This window comes from Ursus maritimus, unplaced genomic scaffold, assembly GCF_017311325.1.
Source record: "Ursus maritimus isolate PB19 unplaced genomic scaffold, ASM1731132v1 scaffold_7, whole genome shotgun sequence".
NCBI classification, from domain to species: domain Eukaryota; kingdom Metazoa; phylum Chordata; class Mammalia; order Carnivora; family Ursidae; genus Ursus; species Ursus maritimus.
This window is the reverse complement of record NW_024426885.1, coordinates 32,518,717-32,541,506: the sequence shown is the minus strand read 5'-3', so window position 1 is coordinate 32,541,506 and position 22,790 is coordinate 32,518,717. Positions and strand designations below refer to the sequence as shown.

Below are 22,790 nucleotides of genomic sequence, written 5' to 3'. Positions count from 1 at the left end.
TCCCCACCCTCTCCTCCCCACGATTCCAAGCTGCATCAGCCACATACAACACCTCACCTGCCTGGAAAGTCTCTCTAATCTTCCTAGCTTGCACAGTGGAATAATGCACAGATAAATCCCTTCTTCTCCTTCTCTAGCTCAGGCATGAGAAAGTTGGAATTTTTAATGCCAACTTTTCCTTTCAAAGGGAAAAGAGAGGGGCGCCTGGGTGGCACAGCGGTTAAGCGTCTGCCTTCGGCTCAGGGCGTGATCCCAGCGTTCTGGGAACGAGCCCCACATCAGGCTCCTCCACTGGGAGCCTGCTTCTTCCTCTCCCACTCCCCCTGCTTGTGTTCCCTCTCTCGTTGGCTGTTTCTATCTCTGTCAAATAAATAAATAAAATCTTAAAAAAAAAAAAGGGAAAAGAGAGAAAGGATGGGAGGAAGGGAGGAGGAAAGGAATGGATGAAAGGAAAGGAAGAGAAATGGATCCAGAAGGGGCAGGGAAAGGTATACAGATGGACCAAAATAGTGATCTCCAGCCAAACACAGACTTCCCTCCTCATTTATCAAAAGTGGGTCCCAGATCAGCCTTGCCAATGGATTCCACTTGTAGGACTTCCTGTTCTTCCCATCCTTTGCTTCTTCCCTGAATGTCTGGACTTGGAGAGATTACATGAGTTATCTGAGGAAGGGTCTGCAGACATGGCTGCCGCATCCCTCCCAGAACCTCTGACCTTTCCGCAGAGGGCCCCAGGTCTTGGATCCCTTTGACCTTGGGCCGCGTCACACTCCTTTGTGCTTATCAATCTCTCTATGTGTTTATTGGGTGACAGTTACTGAGCTCTCCTCTCTGCAGGTGCTCTGCTGGGGGCTGGAGACAGCAATATTAAGGTGTAGGAGGCCCAGACAACAGTGCCTGGCACTGAGAAAGGACCCAGGGCTACCTAGAGAGAGCACCTTTCTAGCACAACTAGAGTTCCCAGGGGTGACTGCTTGCTGCCTACCTGGATACAAATACTGGTGATGTTGTTTTTCAGAAAAATCCTTCTTATATCTTTATCACTTTGAGCCTAAAATCAAAAAGCCTGTTTTGCTTTAAAAATAGTGACTAAGACTAATCTTTTCTATTACTCAGTACAAATTAATGAGAAACCGTGTATTTATGAAGTGACCAATGTATAATAAAATAACTTTGATTTAGGCTTCTTTGTTGAAATGGATTTTTGAAGTGCAATTTCAAAGTGCCACTCTGGGGGACCTCAGATTTGATTATTCAGTCTCTCCAAGCCTTAGTTTTCTGTATCCACGAAGTGGAAATAGTAGGCTTGTCCTGTAAATCAAAGGAATGCAGAGGTATCTGCTTTGTTGACTGTAAGCCATTATACAAATGTAAGCTGCATTTGCTACTACCATTAATAATTGCAATGATGGATGATGACTGTGTTTGTGGCCCTGGGTGAGGTTTGTGAAGCCAGCCAGCTCATCCTCCGCTACTCTGGATGTTTCTGTGTCAGCCACTTGCAACGAGATTCCTTGAGACATGAGCTTCTCACACTGTCACGTGCATATGTGTCTGCTGGGAAACTTGTTGAAATGCAGATTTGGATTTACTGGGGTGGGGTGAGATTCTGAAGGTTTATCAGGTTCCCTACTATGCAGTTACTGCCTCCAGGCAAGGCCCTCCTGTTGAGTAGCAAGACTCCAGGTTCTCTCTGAAAGCCGCCTCAAGGCACCTGTGTCTCATGGCTTCTTTGTCTCCCACCTTTGCCTGAAGAGAGCTAACTCACCTTTTGAGGGCCAAGAGCTTCCCTGCCAGGTCCGTCCCCCGTCCTGGAGCAGGAGCAAAGACCCCAGCCTCCCACCGCACCCTTTGCTTGCTGCCACATGCAGGACGCACCGTGTTTGTTTCCTGTTCTCCTGCATCTTCATTTCACTGTACTTTGAGGTCTGACCCTCAGCTCTGAAGAGGTGTCAGTTCACCCGCTCTGCCTGAATCTGCCTTTGAATGCTGGAGCACTGATGTGAGCCGGTCAAATTCACAGAAAACGGACTGCAAAACCCAAATGCACTTTCCCAGTTTCTGAGAGCCACCTCCAGCTCCCTGAGTTCAAGTATCACACACAACAGAAATGATGATAATTGCCATTGACTGAATCAGGAAGGACGTGCCATAAACTATTGGAAGGACTTCACCAGCACCAACCCTCACCGGAAGGTGTGGTCCCAGAACCAGCAGAAATCTTGGGCCTCACTTGAGACCTCATGAATCAGGATCTGCATTATTTTAAACAATGGACTCCTCAGGTAACAACATGGGTTCAAGTCCTAGCTTTGCTGCCCACTGCTCCTGCAACCTTAATCTTTTCTCCCCTACCTGCTATCCTCAGTCCCTTGGTCTAGGTCAACTTAAAAAGACCTCAAAATGCTCTCCATTGATAAAGATGTTGGGAGTTCTCTTTGGTGCCCAGGACTAGTGGTCAACAAGTGTAACACTCACTCAGAGTGGCCAGAGTGCAGTTCCAGTTTGTGATTGTTCCTTTAGACACCACGGGGCTAGCCCATTGGGTCCCTTTAGGTGAAGAAATTAGAGTAATTAGATCTGATCCACCAGCTGTCAGAGAATATAATCTCCTTGTATTATTTATATTTATATCCGTAACCGTATTTAAAAAGGAAGTCACCCTGAAAGAAATAACACACCAGTGAGTAATTGGGCCTTTAACAGAATGAAGGAGCCATATGTCTTATGTGTATTTATGACCTGTTTCCCCCTGTGCCAACCCTCATGTGCCTACAAACAAGTAAAGAGAACACACTCCCAGTGTATATGACAACCTGCTTAGAGTTCACGTGGACACATGCATGTCTTCCATTAATGGGCCGGCCACTATGCTGAGTGCTTTATGTACATCTTAGGAAATTCCAAAAACAACCTGGTGAGGTAGGATCATGCCCCCCATTTCAAAGACGAGAAAACTGAGACTTGGAGGCTATAAGTTGGTGCCCCTGTAAATTTCCCTTAAGAAATTGAGAAGGGGAAAGACAGCAGGTAGCTTTACCCTCTGTTGTCCTGAGCCATTTCCCTTCTGGCTCCAGATTTCCCTGCCCCAGTCCACAAACCCAAGCCTCTGTTAGGCTGAGTGAATGGTCCTGTTTTAGAAGACATTTAGGGAACCTCATGGTGATCCCACCCCCTTCCAACCTCAGAGATTTGCCAAAGTATTCATTCCATATATGATATTTTACTTGTGAGGAGTTTAGGAAAATTTATTTTCCTCAGCTTTTCATCTCTTTGCTGTGTTTGATCTCCTTCTCAGCTAGGAGTTCACAGGAAGATGAGCAGATGGCCTGGTCTGCTCTGAAAGATTAATTACAGGGTTAAGCAACTCGAGAGTGAGGAGCAGGGATTTGAACTTGGCTCCATCCCACTTCAGAGACCTGGCCCCGGAGCACTTTCCTGTGTTGCATCTGGAGCCCAGGGCTCCTCCTTCACCTCCTCCTTATTCCCCCCCCCCTTTTTCCAGCAGGAGGCATATGAATGAAGGTGCCCTTAGGCGTGAAGCCCTGGTTTGTACAGGGAGACCTGGCAGTAGTGCCGCAGCAAGTCACGGATACCGATGCGAATCAGCCGGGACTGTCCGTGTCCGGTGGTAGGCACCAGCACCTCCTTTGTCTCTGCTGCTCAGACTCATGGGAGAGAGGCCAACAGCTGTTCTTCCAGTTCCTATGACTGTTTTATACCAAATCAGAAAGGAACTGACCTTAGGAAGGAAGTGTGAGGTTTCTCCAGGACATGTATAAACCTGTGTGTTTTCTTTACACATTTTATTGGGCTGGCCTCCACCTTTCTCCCATCTCCCACTGCCACCGTGGACATCACCTTCCAAGGCCAAATGGCCTTTCTGACCCCTCAGATGTTGGCCGAAAAAGGATTTTATAAGGATGCTTCTTGGTCTCTCACAGCTGAGGACAATCAGGAGGCTGTTGCAGACATCCACGCAAGTGATAGTTGAGAGAAAACAATGAAAATGAGATGGAAGGGACCAATTCTTGGGACAACTGGTGAATGAATGAATTTGAGCCCTTCCCAGGACATTGAAGAATAACAGATGCCTCCAAGGTTTGGGACCTGGGGAGATGAAAGTGGTACCATAAAAAGAAAGTGAGAAGTATATCCATTTTGGGTATCTTGACTTTGAGATGCCGGAATGTTCAAGGAGACGCTCCCAAAAGCATCAGCATTGGATCTGAGTGAGAGGTCAGAACTGGAATTATACATTTGCAAGTCATTTGCTTAGCTGTGATGGTGACAGCTTGAGATGAGCTTTTTTGGAGGGGAGAGAGAGAGACAAGCAGAGGACTGAGACATGTACAGTTCAGGCTGAGGGGCTGCAAGAAGGGGCATAAACCACTGCCATGACTGGAGAGTTAAGAGGAAAGCCAGATAGTATAGTGCCCTGAGCCAGGACTCAAGAAGGTCCATGATGCTGGCCTTAGAGTTGGGGATTACGAAGCTCACACTACATAACAACTCTCTGTTGATTTTAATGCACCAAGCTATAATGTCCTCAAATCTATTGTTAGCTACTGTGGCATAGCCATTTTTTCCTGTTAAGTTGGGTTTGATTTTGTCAATTAATATCTTCTACTTACATCATCAAACATAGTCAAAAAGCCATTAACTGCATAAGTAACTACAAAACAGTTCCTGTACAGCCTCATCCACTAGTGGATTAACTTGCCACAGAAAGTACGTAATGAGTACTTGACTTGAAATAGTACTTGGTTAACAAGTGAGGCAGTGTGAATCCTATGACTTTCCGGGTTTTGGTCCCATTTCGGTTGAAAAGAGGAAATCAACAGTTTGAATTTATGCATAAATTAACCTCAGGTACCCAAAGTATAATCCTGGCCTCACTATCTACTACCTGTGAGTAAAGAGGCATGTCACTTAACCTTTCTGAGTTTCCATCCCTGTAAAATGGAATACTAATCTTACTTAGGCCACAGTGTTGCTGATAGGGCTAAAGGAGATAATTAAGTAAAGTGTTAGCAGGTAATATTATCAGTACCATTATTATTGCCTTTTAAGGAAAAAAAAATTTCCAGGTCCATATGTGTTTTTCTTATTAAGTGACTTTGACCTATCTAAAGTCTGGTCCAGGTCATTTCTGCAATAATATGTACTAAATCAGAAATAACATGCACCAGTTTTCTTTTAAGTCATAGAGCTATTTTAATTGATACTCATATCGTCAAGGGTTGAAAATGTGATTAGAATAACAAACAATAATACAGATTACATGTTCAACATGAATTTTAAAAATATATATTTCCTTTAAAACAAACATAATTTTTAAAAATATCAGAGTGTTTGTGATGTGAAGTCATGGTTACAGTCACGTCCCAGTTTGTCATCTGTTCTTGTCCAATGTACAGGTCCAGTTTAGGGCTGGGCTTGCAGATAGACAGTAAATGTATGGTAGTCTTGTACAAGGCTCCTCTTAGACTGTTCTTAAACATGTAATGTAAAACTGAATGGACAGTTAAAAGGTATGAACACCAATCAAAGTAATACACCATATTAATAGCATAATGGATAACAACCACATGATCCTCTCAATAGATGCAGAAAAGGCATTTGACAAAATCTGACCCCCTTTTATGAAAAAACACCCAACAAAATAGAAATAGAAGGGAACATCTCCAGCCTTCCAAAGTGCATCTATAAAAAACCCACAGTTAACATAATGCATAATCGTAGAAACCTGAAAGCTTTCCACCTAAAATCAGAAACCAGACAAAAATATCTATTCTCACCACTTCTATTTAACATTATACTGGAGATTCTAGCCAGGGCAGTTAGGCAAGGAAAAAAAATAAAAGGCATCCAGATTGGAAAGGAAGCAGTTAGACTATCTTTATTATCAGATAACATGGCCTTATATGTAGAAAATCCTAAGGAATCCACTGAAACACTATTAGAACTAATAAATTGGTTCAGCAAAGTTGCAAGATAAGCTCAGTTGTATTTCTGTACACTAGGAACGAAAAATTGGAAAGTGAAGTTAAGAAAACAATTCCATTTACAGGACTATCAAAACCAATCAAATACTTAGGAGTAAATTTAACAAAAGAATTGAGAGATTTGTACACTAAAACCTACAAAACATTGTTGAAAGAAATTGTATAAGACATGAAGAAATGGAAAGATATCCTATGTTCATGGATTAGAAGACTAATACTGTTCAGATGACGGTACTCCCCAAAGCAGTCTACCGATTCAGTGTCATCCCTATCAAAATTCCAGCTGCCTTTTTTGCAGAAACTAATGAGCTGATTCTAATATTCATATGGACTTTCAAGGGGAACCAGAACAGCCAAAATAAGTTTTTAAAAGCAGAATGAAGTTGGAGGACTCGCACTTCTGATTTCTAAACTTACTGTAAATATATGGTAATCAAACCAGTGCAGTACTGGCATAATGACAGACATATAGATCAATGGAATAGAATAGAGAGCTGAGAAATAAACCTTAGCATATCTGCCTAAATTATTTTCGAGAAGGGTGCCAAGATCATTCAGTGGGGGAAAAGAGAGTCTTTCCAACACATAGTGCTCAGAAAATTGAATATACATATGTAAAAAAATGAAGCTGGACCCTTACTTTCCGCTATATACAGAAATTAACTCAAAATGGATCAAAGACCTAAATGTAGGACCTAAAACTATGAGACACGGGGGGAAAGCTTCATGACATTGAATTTGGCAATGATTTCTCGGATATGACACCAAAGGCACAAGCAACAAAAGAAAAAATAGATAAATTGGACTACATCAGAATGTATAGCTTTTGTGCCTCAAAGAACACTATCAGTGGAATAAAAAGGCAACCCACAGAATGGGTTAAAATATTTGCAAATTACATATATAAGAAATTAATATCAGAATATGTATAAAACAACAACAAAAAGATGAACAATCCAATTCAAAAATTTCTCGGACTTGAATAGGTATTTCTCAAAGGAAGATATGCACATGACCCATAAGCAAATGAAAAAATGCTCAACATCATTAGTCATCAGGGATATGCAAATCAGAACCATAAAATGCCACTTCATAGCCACTAGGATGGCTATAATTTAAAAAAAAAAGAAAACAAAACAAAACAAATGTTCACCTGGAGGTAGAGAAATTGGAGCCCCATACACTAATGATGGGAATGTAAATTGTTCAGCCAGTGTAGAAAACAGTTTGGGCATTCTTCAAAAAAAAAAAAAAATGCTGAACAGAAAGTTACCATATGATCTAACAATTTTACTCCTAGGTATTTACCCACGAGAAATGAAGAAATATTCACATAAAAGTTTTTGCACAGTTATTCATAATAGCATTATTCATGCTAAAAAAAAAGTTCATTAGCCAAAAATTGCAAACAATCTGATTGTCCAACAAATGAATAGGTAAACAAATGAATAGATAAACAAACAAATGAATAGATAAACAAAATTTGGTATATGCATAAAATGGAATATTATTCAGCCATATAAAAATAAATGAGATACTGATTTATGCTATAATGTTGATGAACCTGGAAAACATTGTAAGTGGAAGAACCCAGACAAAAAAGGCCACATATTATATAATTCAGTTGCATGAAATATACAAAGTAAGCAAACCCATAGAGTCAGAAGGTACAATAATGGTTGTCAGGGGCTGATATGGCCCAGGAAAGGGGGTGAGGCATGGGGAATGATTGCTAATGTGTACAGGGGGTGATGAAATGTTTTAAAGTTGACTAGGGTGACAGTTGTACAACTCTATGAATATACTAAAAAACACTGAATTGTACACTTTCAAAACTGAATTTTATGGTATGTGGATGATATCTTATTTTAAAAGAAAGAATGGACATAAATAGCCCAGTGATATTTTGGCATGGGAAGATTTAACTCTGAGACTGCCCTGACATCTTGATGGGGTTTGCTGATAATGCCAAGCTAGAAGGGATATGAACGTTCTCTTTACAGAGGGAAGAGCTACAGAGCTGGGAACAGCAGGGTGTTTGGTGGAGGGGCGTTTCTAAATTGGGTTATCTGTTAGTACAATGTATAGCAAGATTTACAGACATTTCTTTTTATATGAACAAATGAGGTATCATTAGGGATCTTTAAAAAAAAATCTTTTTTTTTATTGTGGTAGGCACCACACCAGAGGGTACAAGTTGCAGGTTATAAAAACAAAGCAAAAGTTTCCATAGCCTGAAATGATTTGATACACGACAGTCTCTTCCTCTGGCTTCTAAGATGAAAGGCCCCAAAATTCCTTCTTCCTCTTTCAAATGGTGACTTAATGATGATGATAAAAATGACTAACTACTGAGAGCTGAATATGTATTAAGCCTCTTACATGTATTTTCTCATTTTTATTTTCCCATCATCACTGTGACATGGTTGTTGAGAACTTACCTGAGATCACACAGCAAGTCGGTGCCACACCAGACCTGCTGGTGTGCAACCCCACAGCTGTGTGGTCCCAAGACCTCACTCATAACCACTGGACTGTGCCGTCACTTTCCTCTGGAGGAGAATCCCCCAAGCATTTACAGCTCCTGAGATTCTAGCCACACCAAGTAGGGAGGCAGCGGTGTGGAGAAGAAGTACTGTGGACTGGGAGTAGAGGGTCTGATTCTAGTCCAGCTTGGTCCTAATCAGCTCTGTGACCTTGGGCAAGAAGCTTGACCTCTCAGAGGCATAGTTTCCTCATTTGTAAAGTGCGGAAAATTCATCCCGACTACCCCTGTAGTTCCTTCCAGCCCCAGCGTTTGGTCTGAGTCCAGCTTGATTTACCTACCACTAAGAAAATGTCAGATTCAGTTTTAACAGACACACTAAGGAACAGAATCTTCACGTCAGTGGAGGGTGGTGATGGGTGGAGCCTGGGCTTTGGTGTCAGTCTGATGTGGTGCTGGTTCCATCGCTGATCTCAGTGTGATGTTGAGCAAGTTCCTTAGCCTCTGTCCCCATGAGCTAAAATGGGGATATTGATAGCGTAGCGTGCTGTGCCATCCACACAGAGTGGTTGTGAGCACCGAGTAGGATTTCTGTAGATACTAGTACATAGTAAGTATTAGGTATTATCTGTTTCTTAATAATATAGTAAGAGATGGGACGCCTGGGTGGCTCAGTTCGTTAAGCGTCTGCCTTCGGCTCAGGCCATGATCCCAGGCTCCTGGGATCGAGTCCTGCATCAGTCTCCTTCCTCATCAGGGAGCCTCTTTCTCCCTCTGCCTGCCACGCCCTGCATGTGCTTTCTCTCTGACAAATAAAGTTTTTAAAAAACAATAATAATATAATAAGCAGTCATTATTATATATTATTTAATAATTGATTTGTGATTATTATTATTGATGGTTATAATTGTAACATAGAGACACAAGATCCCTTAAGGGTAATTAGTGTATGTTTAAGTAGCCCAGCCAGGTCAGACTTGAGTTCAGGTGGCCTGCATGGATTCGGTTCTAGAATCATCCACATCTCCTGGGTCAACCATCCCTGAAGAATGTGCTGCTGAGTAGAAGGGTATTAGATTGTCACCAACACTCCAAACTTCCCTCTTATTACCTTTGAGTTACTAATGCCATTTTCACAACACCATATCCCAGCTTGCCATATGAATTTCAGGTCAGTTAATTTTGTTTACCCAAAGTCGTCAGAAATAGATGGATAGTCAGTGAGAGACACTGATAAAACACTTAGATAGGGACGCCTGGGTGGCACAGCGGTTAAGCGTCTGCCTTAGGGTCAGGGCGTGATCCGGCGTTATGGGATGGAGCCCCACATCAGACTCCTCTGCTATGAGCCTGCTTCTTCCTCTCCCACTCCCCCTGTTTGTGTTCCCTCTCTCTCTCTCTCTCGCTGGCTGTCTCTATCTCTGTCAAATGAATAAATTAAAAAAAATCTTTAAAAAAAAAAAAAAACACTTAGATGATGTACTGTAAAAAGAAAAGAAACTTCTGTTGCCTGGAAGTTTCCCAAAATGGGTAGGGACTTCTCTCTTTCAATGTTAGCAGATAACATAATAAGCAAATATGACGTATTTACAATGTCCTTTATCACAGTGTTATTTAAGATGGTAAGACATTTTAAACATAACATTGACTACTAGAGAGCCATTAAAAATATTAGAAAGCTAGTTTAGAGCTGGGGAAATGTGCACTGGAGAGTAAGTTTTTTTAAAAGGTTAGAAAAAAGTATGTGCTCTAATCCCTTACTTGGTAAATACTGTGTGTATTTATAGAAAAAAATCAAACACATGAGATGCAACAGAAATATTAACAGAGAATATCTCTGGGTATGGGATTATTGATTATTTTAATTTTCCTCTTAATGTTTCTTTATGTTTTCGATACTTTCACAGTGAACTCATGTATCTTTGGAAATTCGAGTGTTATTTTTATTCGAGAAGTTATTTTTATTAATAAGAATTGTCAGATTTTTTCCTGCTCTGAGGTTTTTCAGTCCACTAAACTGTTTTATCTGAATATGGCTTAATTTTCAATCTAGGCATATTGTTTTGTTTTGTTTTGTTTTAAGTACCAAGTTAGAAATAATATGCTTCGTTGATTTCGTGAACTTAATCTTTTTCGTGGTAGTACCGAGGACAAGCCAGACACATTTGTTGCAGGATTGATCTGTTACTCTGAAAACCAATAACAGATAATGAGAAAGAATCACCAATTACCCAGCCTTTCTTTAAACCCATTTACTTCCCTGTTGAAAAGCAATTTTCAACTCTGCCTGAGATTGGTGTCTTTAAGCCAATTCTAAATCTTTTATAAAAAGAAATCAACATCCTTCCTCTCCTGTCTTATTTTATAATTGGAATTGTACCACTCAATGTCTGTTAAATGTGCAGTTGATGAACCTAATGCTTAACTTAAAAAAAAAAATAAGCAGACTGTCTACAAAATTAATCAAATCAAAGAAAAATGGATACAGTAGATAGGATAAAAAGTTTTTCTACTTTCTTCCCTAATTTTAATTTGAAGTAACTTTTTTTGTATTTATTGGAAAAAAATCTGAACAGCGCAGATGCTGAACCAGCTATGTCCGTGAGAAGATTTGAGTTTTTTTCTCTGTATGATTTTTTCAGATATCATTTTGATATATTTTTGTAAGTATTGTCATATGGTACAGTAGAAAAAAGTTAAAACAAAATTTGCAATCTATAAACATTGTTATTAGTTTGACGTGTACTGGACAGATATGCAAACATATACCTACATTTGTAAAATCATTTTTCCTCCAATAGGATCATATTTCATTGTTCTCAATGCGGTATTTTTTAACCTAAATTTATCATGAAAAAAAATGTCAATATCAGTACCTATAAATTTACCTCAGTTTGTCTATAATTTTGCAAGAATTTCTGTCAGATAAAATCCTAGAAGTGGAATTGCTAGGACAAAGGGTATACTGTGTATACCTTCCCAGAAAGCTTATGCCCGTTTCACCAGCACTCATGGAGAATGAGAATGAAAAGTACTGTTTCCGAAACAGAGCTACAAAGCAGGTCCTCCCAAAGGTTTACCTTGGTTCAAAAACAAACACACAAACAAATGCTAAATTACCATCAAAATACAACACAAGTACCGTGCTCTATTTTTCATTGAAGTCAGATTCCTATAAAGTATAATCCTGCTATTAAACAATAAAAATTGAACTGAGTAAATTGAAGGTCTTAGTGGCTTTATTAAGTGACTGATTTGTGAATCGGACAGCGTCCCAACTGGCAAGTGAAGCTGTACAAAATGGACGGTTTTTATAGGGAGCTGAGGTGGCTGAGTTAAGAGGTTATTAGTAAAAGAAAAGAAGGGTTGTTTCAAGCCAGATCACCTTCCCTTAGGGGAAAGGGCAGGGGGTCTTATTAGGTGGATTACCTCATCTTTGTGTAGGGTGGGGGGCAATAGAGAGAGCCCACATGACAGATGATCTCCTGGGTGCTGACCAGAAAATTCCAGACTGGCTTAAAATCCCACTCCTGGAGAGGTCGACACTGCAGTTAAATCCTGGTTTACTATCCTGGGGGCAAATGACTCCACCGAGGGCCTGTGGCTCCCCCCCCCCCCAACAGACTCGGCAGGAAATTGGAGGACTCCATCTTCCCTGCAGAAGATCCCTCAAAATGCTGAGATTAACAGAGGGCTGACCTTTGGAGTCAGAGCTGAGTTGCAGTTCCATTCCCGTCTCAGTTGCAGAGTGTCTTTAGACACTTAACATCTGTCTCTGTTTTGCTATCTATAGACTAAGGATAATCACCCTTGCCTTACAGCATTCTTTGTAAGAATTAAATGAGTTTCTTGGTGCCAAGAGCTAATAAATGGTGAGGAGCAGGGGGTAGGTGAGGAGCTAGAAAAGGCTTAGGGTATTAGCGGAGGGCATCCTGGATGATAAAGTTTTTAAAAATTTTGCAAAAATCCTTGATGAAATTGCTAACATTCTAGTTAGTATATGCTATGTAATATTATACCTTCGCCCCCCATCCCCCATTTCCCTCCTCCCCCACCCTGCATTATATTGATTATCTGTCTCCTCTCCTAGAATGTTGTATGTGAACAAAGGATCTTTTCTTGTTCGCTAAATCCCAACGCAGTGTAGCCTGAGACAAAGTCTCACACATAGTAGGCACTCAATAAATGAATGAATGGACTTTCTACTTGAGCCTTTCTTTGACCTATTCAGATGCACTGGCTAATAAGGCTGGCCCTTGGGCACAGATCACACCCAAGGTAACTCAGGCTTGGCTTGGGGTAATGAAGAGCAATGGGCCAGGAGCCAGAAACTTCTTTTGCCAGTTCAAGGGCTGACCACTCACGGACTGGGTTCTTGGGCAACTCACATAGCAACTTAACTCAAGGTTTGTAAAAAATAACATTAGCAATGCCTGCTTGTCATGACATCCTCACATTACGCAAGAGATTATATGAGATTCCTTGGTAAACTCTAGGTTTTCATGTGAGGCACTGCAAGAAAGACCAAATGCTTTTAGTTTTGATTGGGACCAAAAAGCAAAAAGAGAAATAAATGGGAAGTGGCAGGTTTTGCTGGGCTCCAGCCTAAGCCTGAGGCTCTTCCATGAGCTTGGACCCAAACTAGCATTTCTGAGCAAGTGCTAACTCTGAGGGAGGGGGTGGATTTTGGGGGCAGGGAGTTCCCCAGTGGCACCGTACCCCAGGGCATTGGGTGACCAGTTACCAAGGAAAAGTGCTTACCAAGTTTAGAGGCTTTTCTGGATATTTCTGGACTGCACAATATGCAGACAGCCCCTGGAAATGGTAGCTTATAATCAAAATTGAGGGCTTTCTGATTACCAGACAGGAAGCCAGGAATGAGAGGACTCCGGGGATGGCAGTGAGGGATGCCACTTAAGAGAAGCTATGAGCGGGATTTCCCTCCTGGAGACAGAGTGATTGCCTAGATCCAACCAGAGACCCCAAAGTCTAGGGTGATATATTTTTACATAGATATTTTGATCCTCCCACTACCCACAGGGTTTCTTCATGGGCCACACCTGTTCTGTGGTGCCTTCTGGAAAATAAAGCTTCATTCCTTATTTTCTACAGTGATGCTCCGTCTCTCCTAATATATGCTGCAGCCATCAGGAGTAACCTGAAGTTTTCTAAATGAGCCACAGTGTCTCTCACCCTCTGACCTTTACATAGAGTTCCAGCAACAAGGCAGACCGGAGTTCCTTGGACACTAACTAACCTCACAAACACCTTAAGCCCTGTTCCCCCATTGAGAATCACTGAGGGTGTTGTAGTTCTGAAGGGGCTGTAATTCCCACGTAAATGATATATAGATAAGATTGAAGAGACCTACTGTGTGCTATCCTAGTATAGTCCGCCTTTGGCAATTATTAAAGGCTCTGAGAAATCCTGCAGTTACAGTTGGGACTGTGGGGGCAGAATCTTGTTTAAATTTGTTTAACCCAGTATGTCTCTGAATTATAGCGAAGGAACCATGTTCTGCATAAATTCAGTGTAATGCTCTTTGGAAAATACTGGTTTAAAGCATGGGAACGTTGTTTTGAACTTATAAGAAGGAAAGGAAAGGGCACCTTAGGTTTCTGGGTGCTATTTTCTAATGTAGTTGTGGTGGTTGAAGTAATGGCTCCAGACTGAATAAGAGGGAGAAATGTTCACCCTCTAGGGTCAAACCCTTTATCTTTGGAGTTTGAAGAGTTTATTTTATCAGATCATTCCAAGGAAACAAGCACAAGAAGTTGATTTATGCTGACTAGTATCCCTCGAGATGCTTCTAAAAATCAAAATGAGAGCGTGGCATTCTGTTGTTCCATGAGGCCATATGCTGAGTGATCAGGAACATGAGTTCTTAAGTCCAGTAGACCATGATTCAAATCGCATCTCCCGGCTTACTTCTTCTGTGACCTCATGTGAGCCTCACATCCTACTACTGTCTACCTCCTTAATTAATCCATGTAAAATCCTTAGTTCGGGAAGCTAATATTTGAGCAGAGAAACAGAACTTGCAGACACCATGTCCCATGGTAAATATTTCCAGGTCATGACCGTGTCTAGAGATATAGCCCTATTCTACTGTAGAATAGCTTTAACTGAAGAACACAGCTGAGAGCAAACCTTCACTGTGATTGAGGTCGATAATTTTTTTCACCATATGTTTTCTAAAAACTTTTCACAAGAGAAGAACTGTAGCCTCTAGTGGGCTTTATGCATTTTGCTCCATAACTAATGAGGAAGTGCCAGGGGGTCATAGAGCTACAGAGAGCTACAGCCATGGTCTCCCATCCATTGTAGAGTTGCCCGTCTTGCAGAAAGGAGGGTGTGATGGTGATACGGAGCCACGAGTTGGGGCCCTGTGGCATGGAAAAGGGGAAGGAGGAGGTTATAAGGAGAAAAAATGGACTTTCAGCTGCTGAAAGTGTGGGACTTGTGAGACAGAAAATTATGTCCCAAGATTTCTGGGATGTTTCTTTGTGGGGCATGGTATAAAACCCCTGAGTACTTCTGCTTTAACGAAACCTACCCGAAGGGTCTCCGTTATGTTTCAAGGTTTCTAACATCAGATTTGTGTTTCTTTTGAGTGTGAAGTCATGCTTATCTTGAGACACATGGGGCTGTGGCATTTATTGGGGTTACAGTGACCATGCTTCTTTTTCCTTCTTTCATTGTTTTTTTTTTTTTAGGTCTCCTTTATTGCCGTTTCTCACCAGTCACTAGACTCTTTTTATTCATTGTAACACCATGTGATTCCTATCTCAAGATAAATTGCAGTTTATAATATATCTTCTTAGGTTATTTATATCTTTTGTTACATTATCTCTTCTCTTACATATTAGATAAGCGATTTCACAAGATTTAGGTGTTATAGAGTGTTGTACTTGGAAATCATGTTTCAGAATTGGTTGCTTCTGGGAAGACTTCCCATATAGGGCTAATTCCACTGTACAGAAATTATCAGGATCCAGAAGCTGCAGTCTGCCTGTCATCTGACCACATTCTGAGTCAATTTTCAGGAAATCCAGTACTTTCTAAACTACTTAGAAAGTTGGAGAGTGAGATCATATAGGCCATGTAGATTTGAGCACTTGCCATATTTTAATTATTTTCAAATAAGAGCATAGAGAGAACCAAATATAATTTGGTAATCCTTGCTTTCCACTGAAGTTGATTCTTGGTAGTTTGGTCCAAAAAATGGATAAAAATGGTTACAATAAATCATTGTATGCTTTACTCACCCCTTCACCTTTTAGAATCACAGAAAAACAATAATTTGGATACTACAATTTCTATACAGAAGACAAAAGAGGGAGTTCCAACTGGAATATATTTAAAATAGAATCAGGCTTGCATCAGTGGAGAGCAGTATTGTTCAAACTTTACAGTTTTCTCCTCACGATTTTTTGTTAGATTGTCACTGAGAGCATTCCTGCAAAAGGGAAATAACTCAGTTAAACAGCAAATGTCACCAAGAATTTTTCTTGAGCTATGCTTCAGAGGTGGCGGGTGGGCTGCAGGGGAGAGGATGGGGTGAGGGAAGAACGTTAGAGCCCATACCATCAACAGAGATGCCCTGTCAACAGGGTGGTCTAAGAACTAAGAGCTCTCAGTTTCCGTTTTTCTCTCCCGCACTGTTACTGGTTTATTAATTTGAGCAGATTGCATGCCTGGGTTTTGAATCAGAAGATACGGTCACCACACTGACCAGAGGAACGTAGACTGCCCTGCACAGAACGTACACAGTGAAGGAAAGGCTAGAGGAGATTTGGAATTTAAGAGAGAAGGGAAGTTGTATGGGCTTGTTTTTAAGGGCAAGGGAAACCGAACACTTGGGTAGGCAAAGAAGAATCTGCAGAGAGAAAGGGAATGATGGTGGAGACAACCACTGAGGCAATTTGAATAGACTTAGTCACAGACCTGGGTGGGGCTTGGGGAGGAGGAGGCACACACCTTTCTCAGAGAAGAAGGAGAAAATGGAACACATAGAGGCATTTAAACTAATGGAAGGAGTCCCTGATGCTTGACAGTTATCATAGTGTAGTAAACATATTATAGTGTATTAAACGCAGTAGCTACACTCGTGGTGAGCACAGCATCGTATTTAAACTTGTCAGATCACTCTGTTGTATGCCTGAAATGAACATAATGTGTGTCAACTACACTCAAGTGAAAACTATTAAAAAAAAAAGAAATCATCAAACTACTGTAAGGAAAATAAAGGTGGGTTTGGGTGTGTGAGAAGACTAGAAAGGCTGTACCGCTGAGGTAAAGAAGACAGTGAATAATTTAGGAAAAAACTAAATAAATTCATGTCAAGTCTGAAGCTGCCCTGAGGGCCCAGCGGAAGTTAGATAATGCAAATTAGCAAGGGTCCCATCACTATGTAGCAGCAATGTCAGTGTCATCACATAGCAGCCCAGAAGCCAAGGACGGATAGTTGAGTTTAAGATTGAAGATTGGGAAGTACACGTGGCAGAAAGTCAAGGAGACTTGGGACGGCATCCTGGGTGTTGTGGGCGCCATGTTAACATGCTGACCATGTACCCAAACCAGGACCAGGGAACTGGAAGTCTGCCAAGGACAGAGAAGGTTTAGTAGAAAGGATGGGAGGGAAAAGGCAGTCAAATTCAAGGCCAAGGATTTCAGAGTTCTGTACTACAGAGATGGAGCACTTTGAAGTGATGATTCCAAGGTTGTCTGCAGTAGGGATTTAAAAAAGAGTCAAGGATGCTGAGGTCTGAATATTGATGAAGTCTTCCTTAGGAATTATGATTTGTCCAGTGTCCAAGCCAGGTGACAGCTGGTAGTGAGGAATGCCATGCCATTATTCTGCCAAAGGGTCGGCAAGAATGTTTTAAGAAATCAGGAATGTGAGAAAGATTCTGGGGAAGTAGAATGTGGTCCCCTCATGGAGTACTAGGAGAGGCATGAAGGGGGGCCAGCCAGGGAGGGACTGCCAGGAAGGAAAAGGTGTGAACTGGATGGCGAGGGAGAGCATTTTGTGCAGCGTTTCCTGAAGGGCTCCAAGTGGCACTAGTCTCACAGAGTGGCCTAATAGGTGTGATATAAAGTGTGCTCTGGGACCACTGGATGAACCAATGGAAATGGATTTCTTTACTGGAAGACCCCTTAGATCCTTTAGCAGTATACCTGTGCGCCTCATGTGTTTCCAGGAAGAGGACTTGTGCCATGAATACATGCCATTTCCCCAGCTTAACCACAAAACTGGTCAAACTTGGGGATATTCTGTTGTAGGGCTGATCATAGATTTTCAAAGCATTTTAAGCAGATGGACGGACGGATGGATGGTTACGTAGATGCATGAATGATTGACTCATAGGCAGGAAATTAAGAGACAGATGGATGGAGTGGTGAAATAAAGCGAGTTTGTGCTAAGGGAAAAATTTGGAGCCTATGGACGCATTTGGTACTTCTGTGCACTGCACTTGCCACTCTCTCTTTCTCACCACCTTCTTACAGCCGCTTGTGGAGCAGGGAATAAGGTTTATTTATTTTATTTATTTAGATACATCTCCTCATTACCTGTTCCTCCCTTACTTTTATAGGTGGTTCTGTTCCTGCAAACCCCCAAATGGTTCTCGCTAGAATCAGTCTTAGAGGGTGGAATGTCAGCAAGTAGACGATGAAGGGTTGGACCTTGCGTGCATTGGGTCCCCAGGGTCTCCTGCGCATCTACATACCATGTGCATATGCGTCCACATGCCTCCTCCCCCACCTCCGTAGTCTTCTTTTCTCTTGCATCTTGCTTGCAGTGCCCACACCTACCCTCATTTCGCTTCACTCTGATGGTTAGCATTGGAGGAAAAGGAAGCAAATAGTACATACGACTTTTCTACTACTCTGCAAAATGTCATAGTGAACTGGTCAGAGAATGGTGTGTTAGATCAGTGCTCCTTCTAAAAATGGGGAACTGAGCCTTTCCCTACCCCCCAGGGGGCAGGAGCAAGCAGGCAGGACAGTTATCAGAAGGGTTTCCATGCCAAGAAAGATAGTAGAGAGCTATTCACCAAGTGGAAACTTGGTTAAGAAACCTGTAAGATTTTGAATGGTTCTCAAGTAAGTATCTGTTGTAGAGATATCAACTTTGGTGTCACCACAACTTTTGTTGCTTTATTTTAGAACGCCAACCAGGCACCTCCATGGCCAATTCCAGTGCCCTCCCTTCAAGTTCAGCTGGGATCAGCAAGGAGCTGATTGACCTGCAGCCCCTCATTCAGTTCCCAGAGGAAGTCGCCAGCATTCTGATGGAGCAGGAACAGAACATTTACCGAAGGGTCTTGCCAGTTGACTACCTTTGTTTCTTGACCCGGGACTTGGGCACTCCGGAATGCCAGACGTCCCTGCCCTGCCTCAAAGCATCCATCTCAGCTTCAATTCTTACCTCCCAGAATGGAGAGCACAATGCCCTGGAAGATCTGGTGATGAGATTTAATGAGGTAAGAAATCACTTGGAGATGTACTTGTAATTGAAACTCTAGTAAGTGATTTTTAAATGTATTTCTCCTTTTCAGTTTGTCTGCTATTGGTGTCTCATCTGCCTGTTGGTCTTGCCACTTCTGTGATGGCTGCTTTGTTTCTAAGCAATGAGATCGAAGACACATTGTCGTCCTCCCTGTCACTGCCCTAAGCCTAACTGTTCCTATGTTTATCTCTATCTTCACCAAGTTCATGGGCCTTCTCCCTTTGGATGAGTGCCTGCCCTTTTCTCCCCTCCCTTGCCAAAATATTCTCCCCAGGCCCATTTTCCAATATTCCCCCCAACCTTGCTTTTAAGATGCTTTGAAGGTGCTTTTAAGACACTGGGGCATGAGGAGATGAAGTCATTTGCCCAAAGTTACATAGGTGGTAGGTAGCAATAGTGATATTCAGACCTACGTAGTCAGGCCCCAGAGCGGGGGTTGCAAACCACTGCACTCCCACCTGTATCATGCTTGTGTTGAGGGGTGGTACCTGGCCTCACCCCAGACTGAGCAAGACAGACCCTCTGGGAGTCCACTTGAGAGCCTGTGAACTACACTGCCCCTAAAATGCTTTTTAAAATAAATCTCCTGATGTTCTTGATTTTCCCTACTGATAAAAACAGGGTGGAAAATGGAAGTTCCAGTACTTTCAGTGTTTTATTTGTGGATTTTACCGTATGTTGTGTCGTGCTTTAAACTTCCATACCTACTCACTCTCACAGCCTTAGGACCTTATCTTCGTCCATTGTGGTTGTGGCTGTTTTAAATTGTACCTGAAGTTTGCCTTGCCTGAACTTTTAAAAATCTAATTTTAAATTAATTTTAGAGAAAGAAAATTTCAGTTTCTTCCATTCACTCCCCATACTTCAGGAATCAAAGATTAATCAGTGATTTCACTAATTCAGAGTTAGTGATGATACAAAGCACAGCTGGGTTGAGGCATGCTTTGGACTATCTCTGAAAATAGTTTAGCTAAGCAACTTCAGAACATAAACAAGATTTCTGGGAAAACACTTAAACTACTTAAGAGAACAGTCTGTTTTCAAGTATTCTCAAGCATCTATTTTCATACAAATTATGGATACTGATTAAAAATCAGTCTTCTATAGTCATTACAGGCAGATCTGAAATGACCTCTAGTATGTAACACTGGGCTAGCTAAATTTTAGTTGGTTTCTATACCTTAGTGTAGAAAGGCTCCATTACATTAAAAGAGAATTCTTAAATTAAGATTTTCGCCTATTAGTAGGGTCTTGCCTTCAGAGTAATGTGGCTTTACCTTCTATAAAGAAAAAGGAGGACAAGAACCAGCATTTATTTACTAAGTGCTCTGGACTGGACATTTTCACATTTTTAAATTCTATTTAATCCTCATGATAGTTGTGTGAGGCTATTGCCATTCTCCCTGACTCACAGATAAAAGTGAAGCTTAAGTAACAAAATAATAGTATTGAATTATAGTTCGTAGAATAAGTATTCTTGAGTCCATATTGATAAAAATAAATGAATAAATTCGTTAATGGGAGGGGAAGGGAAGCTCTTAATTATGAAGGAATCTAATAAATGTAGAGGGATGAAAGAAATGGGAAATCACCTTGAGAACTCCCCAGCAACAAATTGTTACAAGGAAGAACTACTGATGAATGCTAATATTATTGGCAAAAATATGATGAGAAACAAGATATTGGCTTAGTCTAAAAGTATCTCTTCACAAGGGTGCCTGGCTGACTCAGTTGGGAGAGCATTTAAGTCTTGGTCTTGGAATCATGAGTTCAAGCCCCACATTGGGTGTAGAGATTACAAAATAAATAAAAAGTCAGAGTATCTCTCCATAAAATATTGATTAATTACAAAAAGAAAAATAGAACAGTGGAAAAACCCAGTAGACACCACCTTAAGTAAGTGCTCAAGGTCACCATGACCAGTAAGAAGACATATTGACAGGTAACTCTTGCTGTGGTGCACGAGGAAGGGCATGACATCATCTCTATGATGTTCCTGACACCGAAAGAAAGAAAGAAAGAAAGAAAGAAAGAAAGAAAGAAAAGAAAAGAAAGAAAAGAAAGACCTAAATCTAATCGTGAGGAAAAAAGCCATCAGACAACCCCAGACTGAGGGATGGTCTACTCTTCAAAAGTATCAAGGTCGTGAAAGGTATGGAAAGACTGAGGAACTGTCAAAGACTAGAGGAGACAAGGAGACATGATAACTAAATGCAGAGGGGGAACCTACTGGATACAGGGCTAGGAAAAAAGATATTAATGCGGAAACTGGTGAAATTCTATTAAGGAATATGGTTTAATTTGTATTAATGGATCAATGTTAATTTCCTTCTTTTGATAATGGTACTGTGGTTATGAAAGATGCTAACATTAGCAGAAGCTGAGTGAACTGTATACAGGAACTCTCTGTACTATTTTTGCAACTTTTCTGTAAATCTAAAATTACTTCAGAATAAAAGGTTAAAAATAAAAGCTAGTCCGCTCAGAGAGGTTGAGTCACTTGTTCAGGGTCACAGAGTGGCTGAGTGAATGTCAGAATCCAGATGTCTGTCTTCATAGTCTACTCTCTTCTAACCCAACTGCCTTGCCTCTCCTCTCTGCTTGTTAAATTATCAAGGTTAAGTTTGTAGTAAAACCAGAATTGCTGATTGAGAATTTACTTAATCTTGAGTCTCCTTTGCCTTTTCCCCCCTCTTTCTACTTCCTTTCTAAATCTCTTGTGCATCTCTTCTTTTTCTACTCTTCTTTCTGTTTCTATTTGTATCTAATTTACTATTATCACTCATTCATTCATTAAGACTTATTTATTGAGCGCCTCCTCTGCTATAGCCTTCTCTTTTTTTCACTGATGTGTGAAACGTAATATTCTTTTAAGTAAGAAATTAGCAGTTTATGATAAAAATCTACAACATTATAAGACCATACTTTGGCTCTGTCAAAATTGGATACACAATATAAGTGCACTTTCCTCAGTGGGAGGAAAATACCTAGTGCATGGAAGGCTGGAGAATCTTAAAGACGAGATAGAGAATATTAGCTCCATGTCAGGAGTGCTAGTCACTTAGAAGAGAGGTGAATGCATTTATTTATGCATTCAGTTATTCAGTGAACATATTTTCAGCACTTCTCAGAAGCAGGGCACCATAGTGGATACGCACTGAGGAAAATGAGTAACAGTCGGCGGCTGCCAGAAGCTACCAGTCTTAAACTGTAGTCAGGCACGGGCACAAATCACTACCAAAAAAGGCAGAAAGTCCGTGCAATGTGAGTGGCACAGATGTGGGAGCTGAGATGTCTAGGTGGGTGATCAGAGCTCTCTTCTGCTCAGCTCTGGAGGTTGGGCCTGGGCCTTGAGGGATGGGGGGTCTAGAGAGGGGACATCACAGGGAATGGAGGATATTCCAGACAAGAAGACAGCCAGTTGTTGTTACGAGCAAGACTCATTGTCTAGGGGCGAAGCTTGCACCTGATTGTCAATAGAACATTATTCTGAGCTAGAAGTTTCCCAAATTCTAACAACTCTTTACCCAATGACTTAACTGTAATGTGGGGAAAGGGAAGAAAATCCCTGATGCCTTTTGGGCAATGTTGCATAACACTTGTTCTTAGGAAAATATGGTTAAAATGCAATTCAAAGTACAATCCTAAAATAACTGAAAAAATGGCTTACATTAAGGAAGGCCAGGAGATAAATCATTGCAAATCAATTTAGATTGTGGCTTGGAAGCAGTGTTTCTCCCCATTCCCCCTTCTCCTGCCTAACATCAAGACTGGTGCACATCAG

General features: G+C 41.2%; 1 protein-coding gene across 1 annotated transcript in view; it reads left to right on the top strand.

Moving 5' to 3' along the window:
• The window catches only part of PLCE1 (phospholipase C epsilon 1), a 273,097-nt gene that overhangs the window by 117,880 nt on the left and 132,427 nt on the right, over positions 1 to 22,790 (top strand). The window contains exon 3 of the mRNA XM_008696266.2: positions 18,664 to 18,980. Within this exon, the coding sequence (XP_008694488.1) occupies positions 18,664 to 18,980 (317 nt within the window). The remainder of the gene's footprint in view (positions 1 to 18,663; positions 18,981 to 22,790) is intronic.